Consider the following 14,525-nt stretch of genomic DNA (forward strand, 5'->3'; position numbering starts at 1 on the left):
CCCGTAAAAACAGGTAGTTTATCTTTTATTGAACACTATATTTCCTTGTGGGATAACTGCAGCAGCTCCTACTATACTATTTATAGTTTTTGATGCATCTTGATGTTGTCAAAAAAAACATTTCCTCAATCCATTGTACTATCTGGTAACTATTTAAATGTCTATTCTTCAGTAATTGCATGTTTACATTTGTGTTGTCATACATCCACGGTGGTATTGCAGGAATTGGTACTGTAGGGCTAACTTTAATATTGTCAATTCGTGCTTTGATACATATATCTCCTATTATCCACCCAAAACTATTCATTTTTTTCTTCTCTTTTTCTTGGCAGTTTATTAGCACTTGACGGGTTGGATGTCCTTGCTTGGATCCTTTTAAGTTTGCCCAATAAACTGCTGAGAGTTGATCTCTCCTCATGTCCAAAGGTTTTTTGTTCATTTCTACTTGTAATGCTGCCACTGGAGTAGATTTAGTAGTTCCACAACATAATCTTAACGCCTGCGACTGAATCCAGTCTATTTTCCCAAGTAGTGTTTTTGAAGCAGATTGATAAAATAATGCATCCGTAGTCAATAACAGATGGGATTAAAGTGATATATATTGTTTTCAATGCCCCCCAATCTTTACCCCTCAAAGCCCTCATTATATTTAACACCTTTTTACTTTTCTCCACTATTTTGCTGATGTGTGTTGACCAGTTCATATTTTTATCAAACCATATTCCTAAATATTTAAATACTTGTACCTCTTCTATGTTTTCTCCATAGAGTTTTATTTGGAGCTTGTTTTGTACTTTCCTCTTCGTAAAATGTATGACTTTTGTCTTTCCAACAGAGAATCTTAAACCCCAAGCCGTCTTGAACATTATTTACCGCTTTTTTAATCTTCTTTTCTATATGATGTGTATTTCTACCTCTCTTCCACATGACTCCATCATCACAAACAATGCCACCTCCACTAACCCTTCCACTTCACTAAAAACTTCATTTATCATGATGGAAAATAGTACTGGACTTATTATACTCCCTTGTGGGGTCCCATTTTCCACTTCGTATTCTCTTCTATATTCATACTCTATTTTTACTAATAATGTTCTACTTGTTAAAAAGTCTTTTATCCATCTATACATTCTTCCTCTAATCCCAATCCTATTTAGTTTCATCAGCAAGCCCTGTTTCCACAACATATCATACGCTTTCTCTATGTCAAAAAATACCGCAATTATACTTTCTTTATTTATTTGTCCCTTTCTAATTTCCTCTTCCAGCTGCACTGCTGGGTCGTTTGTGCTTCTTGCTTTGCGAAAACCACTTTGGTAGTTTTTTATCATTTATTTTGACTCTAAATAATATATTCATCTTTCATTAATCATTTTTTCCATTACTTTGCCCAAGTTTGAGGTCAATGCTATCGGCCTATAATTTCCTGCCTCTTCCGGATCTTTCCCTGGCTTGCATATTGGAATTATTACAGCTGTTTTCCACTCATCTGGTCATTTTCCTTCTTCATATATCCTATTATATAATTTCAAGACCACTTCTTTGCCGATGCTACCTAAATTTTTGATCATTTGATAACTCACCAGGTCTTTCCCTGGCGTCGTATTTTTAACTTTTTTTTAAAATTGGAACCATTTCATCCAAAGAAAATGTCATATCCATAGTGTTGATAAAACTATTATCGTTGTCTTCCTTCATTTCCTCAATATTTAAACTAATTGTTTCTTCTCTCGGGCTTCACGGTGGCAGAGGGGTTAGTGCGTCTGCCTCACAATACGAAGGTCCTGCAGTCCTGGGTTCAAATCCAGGCTCGGGATCTTTCTGTGTGGAGTTTGCATGTTCTCCCCGTGAATGCGTGGGTTCCCTCCGGGTACTCCGGCTTCCTCCCACTTCCAAAGACATGCACCTGGGGATAGGTTGATTGGCAACACTAAAATTGGCCCTAGTGTGTGAATGTGAGTGTGAATGTTGTCTGTCTATCTGTGTTGGCCCTGCGATGAGGTGGCGACTTGTCCAGGGTGTACGCCGCCTTCCGCCCGATTGTAGCTGAGATAGGCGCCAGCGCCCCCCGCGACCCCGAACGGGAATAAGCGGCAGCAAATGGATGGATGGATGTTTCTTCTCTCTTTTGTTTTTCTACATTTCTCAAATGATCATTACTGTGCACTTTAACAAAGGTTTTTGCTAAAAGTTCTGCTTTTTCTTTATTTCCTCCCACACTCCGCATTCCATCTTTCATCACATGATTTTTATGTTCTTTTCTGAGCCCTGACATTCTCTTGATCATTCCCCACACTTGGCTTAAAGGAGTAGTTCTATTTAGTGTTTCACAAAAAGTTCTCCAATGGTGTTTTCTTGTTTTTTTAATAACATACCTTACTTTAGCTTGATGCCTTTTATATTGGATCATGTCTTGGAAATGATGTGTTCTTCTCAATATTCTAAAAGCTCTATTCCGTTCTTGTATTGCATCTGTGCACTCTTGTGTCCACCACGGCACTATCTTCCTTCTTCTCCCTATACTATTCCTTGGTATGCTCTGTTCGGCTGCTTCTATTATGCACTTTGTAATATCTGTATTTAATTGTTCAATATCTTGATTTATATCTACTTCCTTTAAAGTTATGTCGGTAATTTCCCTAAATTTCCCCCAGTCACCATGATTATACTTCCATCTTCCTTCTATCCTAGTGCTTTCTGTCCTATGATTTATGTTTATGTGAATGAAGATTGGATAGTGATCACTTCCCATTGTGCTGTATTTATTTACTTCCCACTCCACCTTTCTATTGCTGTTTCTTTACCCGTGACGACATCTAACCTTGTTCCCGACCCATCATTCACACACACCAGTTCTTTTTCCTCCAAAAGTGCTTCCAATGTATCCCCATTCCAGTCATCCCTTTCACCCCACATTGTGCTATGTGCATTAAAGTCACCACACCAAATAATATTGCCACTCCAGTGCTCCATTATTGTTTCTAGTTGGTGAATTTCTAATTTCTTGCATGGATTATAGAAGTTTAGTACTTTGTATCTTTCTTTATTATTCCATACTTCTACTCCTACTATCTCTAGTTCTTGTTTTACTTTTAATATTGAATAATGCATATCTTCCTTAATAAATATGGCACATCCTCCTCCTTGCCCATCATTCCTATCTTTACGTATCCCGCGAGGAACCCTGCGTCCACTGGTCTCTTAAGGAGCTGCACGTCATCAGTCCCAGGTGTGTCAGGCGTGGACTGCCACCGGCTGCAGTGGAGAGTGGGCGTGGTCCGCTTGATGAGCCCGGGGGTGTGTCTGGAGTGCGCTGTCAGCGGGTTCTCTGGTTGGACCTGCAACGGAGGAAGATGCAGACTGTGCATGTTCCACAACACACACACATATATATATATATATATATATATATATATATATATATATATATATATATATATATATGAGGGGGCGACTTGTCCAGGGTGTACACCGCCTTCCGCCCGATTGTATATATATATATATATGAGGGGGCGACTTGTCCAGGGTGTACACCACCTTCCGCCCGATTGTATATATATATATATATATATATATATATACATATATATATATATATATATATATATATATATATATATATATATATATGTATATATATATATATATATATATATATATATATATATATATATATATATATATATGAGGTGGCGACTTGTCCAGGGTGTACCCCGCCTTCCGCCTGATTGTAGCGTCCCCCGCAACCCCAAAGGGAATAAGCGGTAGGAAATGGATGGATGGATCATATAATAACAAATATCATATAATAATGAATATCATAATTGTGAATATCAAATATAAATGAATATCATGTGTGAATACATTTGATATAATAATGACTATCATGAAATAATAAATATCATATAATAATAAATATCACTCCAGACGGTGCTGCTCTCACTAGGACCACACTTTTGTGGAGTCCATGGTCAGGGTCTTTGGAAGGATGCGGACCTGAATTAAGACACAGCTTTATCTCATCTTTATAACTTTCTACTCATAATTTAGACCTTTTCTCTCATCATTTTGACATTTTATCTCATGATTATAACGGTTTTTTTTTTACCATTTATCAAATAACTGACTCATCAATATTGCTTTTATGATTTATCATTGTGGAATGTTTGTAGTTAGCGGCGGAAATGGGCTTCCTTCCAAAGTAAAATGACCTGGGTGTTTTAACAAGGCGACCGGAAGTGGAGTCCTGGCCCTTTAAATGGAGGCGGGCCGAAGAGGACGGTTGCCTAGCAACTCCACAAGCGCGCCCTCCACTCCCGGACGTGCGTGGCTTGCAGGAAGATGGCGGCCAGAAACACACGGCGCTCTGCAGACTTCCAGCAAACATTTTTTCTGATGTTTCTGTGCTTTTGTCTGCTGGCCGACGCTGAAAAAGTACAAAGTCAGAATGTGTTCAGCGCCAGTCGCGCGGCTGCAGTACCCATCAGCGCCGCTAGGGACCTAAGGTGAGTAGAACTAATGAACCCTTTTCTACTGTAAATACAGCTTTTAAATACATTTTTTTTTACAGTCAACATATCATAAAGCTTGTCTTTCTACTGTAAATACTGCTTTTAAATACATTTTTTACATTCAACATGTCATAAAGCTTGTCTTTCTACTGTAAATACAGCTTTTAAATACATTTTTTTACAGTCGACATGTCATAAAGCTTGTCTTTCTACTGTAAATACTGCTTTTTAATTGCATGTTTTATTCCACATAGAGCACACCAGCACAACAATATTCCACATAAAGAACATCAGCACAACAATATTCCACACAAAGTACATCAACACAACAATATTCCACATAGAGCACATCAACACAACAATATTCCACATAAAGCACATCAGCACAACAATATTCCACACAAAGTACATCAACACAACAATATTCCACAAAGTACATCAACACAACAATATTCCACATAAAGCACATCAACACAACAATATTCCACATCAAGTACATCAACACAACAATATTCCACATAAAGCACATCAGCACAACAATATTCCACATTTTAGTACATCAACACAACAATATTCCACACAAAGTACATCAACACAACAATATTCCACAAAGTACATCAACACAACAATATTCCACATAAAGCACATCAGCACAACAATATTCCACATGTTAGTACATCAACACAACGATATTCCACATAAAGTACATCAACACAACAATATTCCATATAAAGTACATCGACACAACAATATTCTACAAAGTAGATCAATACAACAATATTCCACATAAAGCACAATAACACAACAATATTCCACATAAAGCACATCAACACAATAATATTCCACATAAAGTACATCAACACAGCAATATTCCACATAAAGCACATCAACACAACAATATTCCACATAAAATACATCAACACAACAATATTCCACATAAAGCACATCAACACAACAACATTCCACATAAAGTACATCAACACAACAATATTCTACATAAAGCACATCAACACAACAATATTCCACATAAAGTACATCAACACAACAATATTCCATATAAAGTACATCGACACAACAATATTCTACAAAGTAGATCAATACAACAATATTCCACATAAAGCACAATAACACAACAATATTCCACAAAAAGCACATTAACACAACAATATTCCACATAAAGTACATCAACACAGCAATATTCCACATAAAGCACATCAACACAACGATATTCCACATAAAGTACACAGACACAACAATATTCCACATAAAGCACATCAACACAACAATATTCCACATAAGGTACATCAACACAACAATATTCCACATAAAGCACTTCAACACAACAACATTCCACATAAAGTACATCAACACAACAATATTCTACATAAAGCACATCAACACAACAATATTCCACATAAAGCACATCAACACAACAATATTCCACATAAAGCACATCAACACAACGATATTCCACATATATAATAAAGTACATCAAAACAACAATATTCCACATATGTAATAAAGCACATCAACACAAAAATATTCCACATAAAGCATATCAACACAACAATATTCCACATAAAGCACATCAACACAATAATATTCCACATAAAGTACATCAACACAACAATATTCCACATAAAGTACATCGACACAACAATATTGCACAAAGTAGATCAACACAATAATATTCCACAAAGTAGATCAACACAACAATATTCCACATAAAGCACATCAACACAATATTCCACATATGTAATAAAGCACATCAACACAACAATATTCCACATAAAGCACATCAACACAACAATATTCCACATAAAGCACATCAACACAACAATATTCCACATAAAGCACATCAACACAACAATATTCCACATAAAGCACATCAACACAAAAATATTCCACATAAAGCACATCAACACAAAAATATTCTACGTTAATCAATTCATTTCCCATGAATTAACAACGCTGTAAAATAGTTGTCTTTGTAAACTGAGACAACGTTCATGTCCAGTGTCTTATCCATGAGGTAGCTTGAAAATGACCACATTTCAATGTTAAATCAACATAAAAAGCATGTTGTTTCAATGTTGTATTTGTGTTGTAGAAGATTGGTTGGGAAATGACCACATTTCAATCTTAAATCAACATCACAACCCGACATTGATTAAACGTTGTTAAAAGGCATGTTGGTTCAATGTTGGGTTTGTGTTGTCAATGTGGTTGTGATGTCTCGTGGCTGCTGGGAGATGGCAGGAAAGTCTTGCGGCAATGAGATTAGCTCAGTCTGTAGTCTAGGTGGGGGTAGTCTGGGAGTCTGGTAGTCTAGGTGTGGGTAGTCTAGGTTTGGGTAGTCTGGTAGTCAAGGTGGGGGTAGTCTAGTAGTCTATTTGGTGGTGGTCTAGTTGGGGGTAGTCTGGTAGTCTAGGCGGGGGTAGTCTGGTAGTCTAGGTTGGGGTAGTCTGGGAGTTTGGTAGTCTAGGTGTGGGTAGTCTGGTAGTCTAGGTGGGGGTAGTCTGGTTGTCTAGGTGGGGGTAGTTTGGTAGTCTATTTGGGGTAGTCTAGGTGGGTGTAGTCTGGTAGTCTAGGTGTGAGTAGTCTCGTAGTCTAGAATGGGGTAGTCTAGATGGGGGTAGTCTGGTAGTCTAGGTGAGCATAGTCTGGTAGTCTAGATGGGGCTAGTCTAGGTGGGGTAGTATGTAGTCTTGTAGCCTAGGTGGGGGTAGTCTGGTAGTCTAGGTGGGGTAGTTTAGTCGTCTAGGTGGGGGTATTATGTAGTCTGGTAGTCTAGGTGGGGTAGTTTAGTAGTCTAGGTGGGGGTAGTCTGGTAGTCTAGGTGGGTGTAGTCTGGTAGTCTAGGTCGGGGTATTCTTTTAGTCTAGGTGGGGGTAGTCTGGTAGTCTAGGTGGGGGTAGTCTGGTAGACTAGGTGGGGGTAGTCTGGTAGTCTAGGTGAGCATAGTCTGGTAGTCTAGATGGGGCTAGTCTAGGTGGGGGTAGTATGTAGTCTTGTAGTCTAGGTGGGGGTAGTCTTCTAGTCTAGGTGGGCGTAGTCTAGGTGGGGGGAGTCTGGTAGTCTAGGTGGGGTAGTCTAGTCGTCTAGGTGGGGGTATTATGTAGTCTGGTAGTCTGGTAGTCTAGGTGGGGTAGTTTAGTAGTGTAGGTGGGGGTATTATGTAGTCTGGAAGTCTGGTAGTCTAGGTGGGTGTAGTCTGGTAGTCTAGGTGGTGGTAGTCTGGTAGTCTAGGTCGGGGTAGTCTTGTAGTCTAGGTCGGGGTAATCTTGTAGTCAAGGTCGGGGTAATCTTGTAGTCTAGGTCGGGGTAATCTTGTAGTCTAGGTCGGGGTAGTCTTGTAGTCTAGGTCGGGGTAGTCTTGTAGTCTAGGTCGGGGTAATCTTGTAGTCAAGGTCGGGGTAATCTTGTAGTCTAGGTCGGGGTAATCTTGTGGTCTAGGTCGGGGTAGTCTGGTAGTCTAGGTGGGGGTAGTCTGGTAGTCTAGGTCGGGGTAATCTTGTAGTCAAGGTCGGGGTAATCTTGTAGTCTAGGTCGGGGTAATCTTGTGGTCTAGGTCGGGGTAGTCTGGTAGTCTAGGTGGGGGTAGTCTGGTAGTCTAGGTCGGGGTAATCTTGTAGTCAAGGTCGGGGTAATCTTGTAGTCTAGGTCGGGGTAATCTTGTGGTCTAGGTCGGGGTAGTCTGGTAGTCTAGGTGGGGGTAGTCTGTAGTCAGTCTGTAGCAGCTAAAAAAGATCCATAGATATTTTTCAGACTATTGTTCATTTTTGCAGTAAGTCAATGAGAGTAGGACAAAGTGCGTCCCTTGGCAGATGAATACATAATTGATGATTGTAAATAGGAGATGGTATCGATTAAAGAAAGGTGGAGCCAGGGTGAAAACAGTGTTTGTTGTTGTTTATTATCCCAGATACCTTCTATACGACGTCAACCCCCCGGAGGGTTTCAACCTGCGAAGAGATGTTTATATCCGCGTAGCGTCCCTGGTCAAATCTCTGAGGAAGCACGGCGACGACTGGGTCCTGGTGCTGCCCCCCTGGGGTCGCCTGTACCACTGGCAGAGCCCCAACATCCACCAGCTGCGCATCCCTTGGAGCCACTTCTTCAGTCTCAGCAGCTTACAGGCCAACGTCCCTGTCATTGAGTATGAAGACTTCATTGCAGGTGAGATTTCTGTTGCAGCAGTCTGGCCCGAACCACATCACGGACTCTGTTGGGACGGTTTCCTTCCAGAGAACGGAGGGCCGTTCATTGATCGAGTTGTGGTCCTGCAAAATTACGCCGAGGGATGGACTGATGGGAAATGGGAGGAGAAAGTGGACGAGCGGCCGTGCGTGGACAAGCTGATGTACAACAAAGACAAACATGGCTACTACAGGTAACGCCACACCTTTAACGTCTTGCAGTGAGACCACCAATTAGGAACTTCCTTGGCTCTTAGACAGTGTTGGTAAATTCATGCAAACATGGGTAAATGATTCTAGAGTCGACAATAGTCTCTATTATCCTCAAGTAATGCACACTTTGAAGTCACTGTAATGCCCACTATTGTCTAACTGAACACCACCCCCCACTGCCCACTATTGTGTAACTGAACACCACCAACCACTTCCCACTATTGTGTAACTGAACACCACCCCCCCACTGCCCACTATTGTGTAACTGAACACCACCCCCCACTTCCCACTATTGTGTAACTGAACACCACCCCCCACTGCCCACTATTGTCTAACTGAACACCACCCCCCACTGCCCACTATTGTGTAACCGAACACCACCCCCCGACTGCCCACTATTGTGTAACTGAACACCACCCCCCACTCCCCATTATTGTGTAACTGAACACCACCCCCCCACTGCCCGCTATTGTGTAACTGAACACCACCCCCCACTGCCCACTATTGTGTAACTGAACACCACCCCCCACTTCCCACTATTGTGTAACTGAACACCACTCCCCACTGCCCGCTATTGTGTTACTGAACACCCCCCCCACTGCCCACTATTGTGTAACTGAACACCACTCCCCACTGCCCACTATTGTGTAACTGAACACCACACCCCCATTGCCCACTATTGTGTAACTGAACACCACCCCCCACTGCCCATTATTGTGTAACTGAACACCACCCCCCCACTGCCCGCTATTGTGTAACTGAACACCACCCCTCACTGCCCACTATTGTGTAACTGAACACCAACCCCCACTGCCCACTATTGTGTAACTGAACACCACCCCCCACTGCCCACTATTGTGTAACTGAACACCACCCCCCACTGCCCAATATTATGTTAATGAACACCATCCCCCACTGCCCAATATTATGTTACTGAACACCACCCCCCACTGCCCACTATTGTGTAACTGAACACAACCCCCCACTGCCCAATATTATGTTACTGAACACCACCCCCTATTGCGCACTATTGTGTAACTGAACACCACCCCCCACTGCCCAATATTATGTTACTGAACACCACCCCCCACTGCCCACTATTGTGTAACTGAACACCACCCCCCACTGCCCAATATTATGTTACTGAACACCACCCCCCACTGCCCACTATTGTGTAACTGAACACAACCCCCCACTGCCCACTATTGTGTAACTGAACACCCCCCCCCACTGCCCACTATTGTGTAACTGAACACCACCCCCACTGCCCAATATTATGTTAATGAACACCATCCCCCACTGCCCAATATTATGTTACTGAACACCACCCCCCACTGCCCACTATTGTGTAACTGAACACAACCCCCCACTGCCCACTATTGTGTAACTGAACACCACCCCCCACTGCCCACTATTGTGTAACTGAACACCACCCCCCACTACCCACTATTGTGTAACTGAACACCACCCCCCACTTCCCACTATTGTCTAACTGAACACCACACCCCACTGCCCACTATTGGGTTAATGAACACCACCCCCCACTTCCCACTATTGTGTAACTGAACACCACCCCCCACTGCCCACTATTGTGTAACTGAACACCACCCCCCACTGCCCAATATTATGTTAATGAACACCACCCCACTGCCCACTATTGTGTAACTGAACACCACCCCCACACTGCCCACTATTGTGTAACTGAACACCACCCCCCACTGCCCACTATCGTGTAACTGAACACCACCCCCCCACTGCCCACTATTGTGTAACTGAACACCACCCCCCACACTGCCCACTATTGTGTAACTGAACACCACCCCCCACTGCCCACTATTGTGTAACTGAACACCACCCCCCACTGCCCACTATTGTGTAACTGAACACCACCCCCCCACTGCCCACTATTGTGTAACTGAACACCCCCCCCCCCCCACTGCCCACTATTGTGTAACTGAACACCACCCCCCACTGCCCACTATTGTGTAACTGAACACCACCCCCCCACTGCCCACTATTGTGTAACTGAACACCACCCCCCCACTGCCCACTATTGTGTAACTGAACACCCCCCCCCCCACTGCCCACTATTGTGTAACTGAACACCACCCCCCACTGCCCACATTGCTCTCTCATCTTGTCTTGGTCTCCTTCCAAGAGGCTGGTTTTGGGGCTTCGAGGAGACCAGAGCTGCCAACGTGAGCTGCATGTCGGCACAAGGCCATGCCTCCATCATGGTCCCGGTTCTGCAGAACAACATTTCAGCCACGTGAGTCCTCAAAGCAAGGTCCCGGCTCACAGGGACAGTGTTAGATCATCACTAGTCCCACTGTGGGACAATACAGGTGTCAGTCCCACTGTGGGACAATACAGGTGTCAGTCCCACTGTGGGACAATACAGCTGTCAGTCCCACTGTGGGACAGGTGTCAGTCCCAGCTGGTAAAACCTGTCCTGTGTGTCTGCAGCTCAGTGATGCTTGACCGAGCCGAGACTCTCCTCCATGACCACTATGCTGGGAAGGACTACTGGGATGTAAGTCAAAACACTGTGCTTCATCCGACACCTGTGGGCTTCTTTGGGGATGTCCAGACTTAAATAACAAAACAACGTTGCAGTTTTAACATACAAATATACACACAGTGGTGGTCAAAAGTGTGGGTAGACTTGTAAAGAACATGATGTCATGTCTGTCTTGACTTTACAATCATTTCTAAAACTCTTATTAGTTTTTTGTGATGTAGTGATTGGAGCACATACTTGTTGCTCACAAAAAACATTCATGAAGTTTGCTTCTTTCATGAATTTTTTATGGCTCTACTGAAAATGTGAGCAATCAAAAGTATACATACTGCAATGTTAGTATTTGTTTACAAGTTTACCTGCAATAAGGCGCTTTTGGTAGCCATCCACAAGCTTCTGCTTACATTTGTCACCACAACATTGCTGCTAAATGAGTTGCTTTTCTGACATGGACTTGTTTCTTCAGCATTGTCCACACCTTTAAGTCAGGCCATTCTAAAAACTTTCATTCTAGCCTGATTTAGCCATTCCTTTACCACTTTTGAGGTGTGTTTGGGGTCATTGTCCTGTTGGAACACCCAACTGCGCCCAAGACCCAACCTTCGGTTGTCCTGAATAATTTGGAGGTGACCCTCCTTTTTCATTGTCTCATTTAAAGCAGCAGTTCCATTGTGGCAATGTTTCCAGTTCAACACACAACTTAGTTTTTTTGTCCTGATTAGTCGGAATTATTTGGCGTTTGAAGTGGGCTGAAAATTAGCCGCCAGAATAAAGGGTGGAAATAGGGCTTTGCAAAACCTGGAATTCTGGAAAATCCAGGAATTATTTTGAACTTGTAAAAATGATAGTTTGAATGTCCAGGATGGTGGAATGTGTTGAAGGTGGAATGGTTGGAATGGCTTGAAAAATGTGGAAATGGTGCAACTTGGAAAAAAATCCCTTTTATTTTGAATGGGGAAAAAATGTCCCTGAAAATTCCTGGATATCCGTGAATTTTTTTTTTTTTTAATTGTTGAAGGAGAACACACAATTTTGAAAATGTTGAGTATTTTGGAGTTGGAACGCTTTGAAACGGATGAGAAAGTGTGGAACTTTGAAAAATGTCCCATTGATTTCAATGGGAATTTCATGAACATGAGAGAATTTTGGGAAAAGCGGGATTTTTTGGGGGGAAATGATAAAACACTTGAATTTGGAGGTGACCCTCCTTTTTCATTGTCCCATTTAAAGTACCAGTTCCATTGGCAGCAAAACAGGCCCAGAGCATGATGCTACCACCACCACGCTTGACGTTATGTATGGTGTTCCTGGGATTAAAGGCCTCACCTTTTCTTCTGCAAACATATTGCTGGGTATTGTGGCCAAACAGCTCACTTTTTGTTTCATCTGACCACAGTCTTATCTTTGTCCATGTGATGTCAGATGAAGCAAAAAGTGAGCTGTTTGGTCACAATACCCAGCAATATGTTTGGAGGGGAAAAGGTGAGGCCTTTAATCCCAGGAACACCACTCCTACCGTCAAGCATGGTGGTGGTAGTATTATGCTCTGGGTCTGTTTTGCTGCCAATGGAACTGCTGCTTTAACTGGGACAATGAAAAAGGAGGATTAGCTCCAAACTGTTCAGGACAACCGGAGGTTGGGTCTTGGGCGCAGTTGGGTGTTCCAACAGGACAATGACCCCAAACACACCTCAAAATTGGTAAAGGAATGGCTAAGTCAGGCTAGAATGAAGGTTTTAGAATGGCCTTCCCAGAGTCCTGACTTAAAGGGGAACATTATCACAATTTCAAAAGGGTTAAAAACAATAAAAGTCAGTTCCCATTGGTTTGTTGTATTTATTGAAGTTTTTTTTTAAATTTTACCGGTCTCGGAATATCCCTAAATAAAGCTTTAAAGTGCCTTATTTTCGCTCTCTGCGAAGACACTGGCCATTTCCCTGTGACGTCACACAATGTAAACAAACAATGGGAATACCACAGCAAGATATAGCGACATTAGCTCGGATTCAAACTCGGATTTCAGCGATTTAAGCGATTCAACAGATTACGCATGTATTGAAACAGATGGTTGGAGTATGAAAATATTGAAGGAGAAACTGAAGCTATTGAGCAAATTCATAGCCATAGCATGGCCAAATAGCTGCGTTAGCATCGCCGGTAAAATGTGCGGACCAAACGATCAGGACTTTCGCATCTTTTGACACTGGAGCAACTTAAATCCATCGATTGGTAAGTGTTTATTTTGCATTAAATGTGGGTGGAAGGAAACGTAATATAGTTGCAAATGCATCTGCAGGTTATCCATACATCTCTGTGCCATGTCTGCTTTAGCACCGCCGGTAAATAGCATGTTAGCATCGATTAGCTGGCAGTCAACATCAACAAAACTCACCTTTGTGGTTTCGTTGACTATCGTTGCAAATGCATCTGCAGGTTATGCATACATCTCTGTGCCATGTCTGTCTTAGCATCGCCGGTCAAATGTGGAGACACTCCGGCACATTCAATGGGGGTCTGGCGGCAGATTTCTTGCCACTTTGGCATCTTGGGGCCAGTGGTGCAACTTGAATCCCTCCCTGTTAGTGTTGTTACACCCTCCGACAACACACCGACGAGGCATGATGTCTCCAAGGTTCCAAAAAATAGTCAAAAAAACGGAAAATAACAGAGCTGAGACCCGGTGTTTGTAATGTGTTGAAAATGAAAATGGCGGCTGTGTTACCTCGGCGACGTCACATTCTGACGTCATCGCCTCCAGCGCGATAAACAGAAAGGCGTTTAATTCGCCAAAATTCACCCATTTAGAGTTCGGAAATCGGTTAAAAAAATAGATGGTCTTTTTTCTGCAACATCAAGGTATATATTGATGCTTACATAGGTCTGCTGATAATGTTCCCCTTTAAAGGTGTGGACAATGCTGAAGAAACAAGTCCATGTCAGAAAAGCAACACATTTAGCTGAACTGCAGCAATTTTGGGTGAAAAATGTAAGCAGAAGCTTGTGGATGGCTACCAAAAGCGCCTTATTGCAGTGAAACTTGCCAAGGGACATGTCAGCAAATATTAACATTGCTGTACGTAT

General features: G+C 42.3%; 1 protein-coding gene across 1 annotated transcript in view; it reads left to right on the top strand.

Moving 5' to 3' along the window:
* Nucleotides 1-4,302: 4,302 nt before the first annotated feature.
* The window catches only part of pofut2 (protein O-fucosyltransferase 2), a 29,499-nt gene continuing 19,276 nt past the window's right edge, over nt 4,303-14,525 (top strand). Inside the window, exons 1-5 of the mRNA XM_061879993.1 lie at nt 4,303-4,505; nt 8,437-8,690; nt 8,760-8,904; nt 11,082-11,192; nt 11,390-11,456. Coding sequence (XP_061735977.1) covers nt 4,342-4,505; nt 8,437-8,690; nt 8,760-8,904; nt 11,082-11,192; nt 11,390-11,456 — 741 coding nt within the window. The 5' untranslated portion in view covers nt 4,303-4,341. The remainder of the gene's footprint in view (nt 4,506-8,436; nt 8,691-8,759; nt 8,905-11,081; nt 11,193-11,389; nt 11,457-14,525) is intronic.

This window comes from Nerophis ophidion, linkage group LG19, assembly GCF_033978795.1.
Source record: "Nerophis ophidion isolate RoL-2023_Sa linkage group LG19, RoL_Noph_v1.0, whole genome shotgun sequence".
Taxonomy (NCBI): Eukaryota; Metazoa; Chordata; class Actinopteri; order Syngnathiformes; family Syngnathidae; genus Nerophis; species Nerophis ophidion.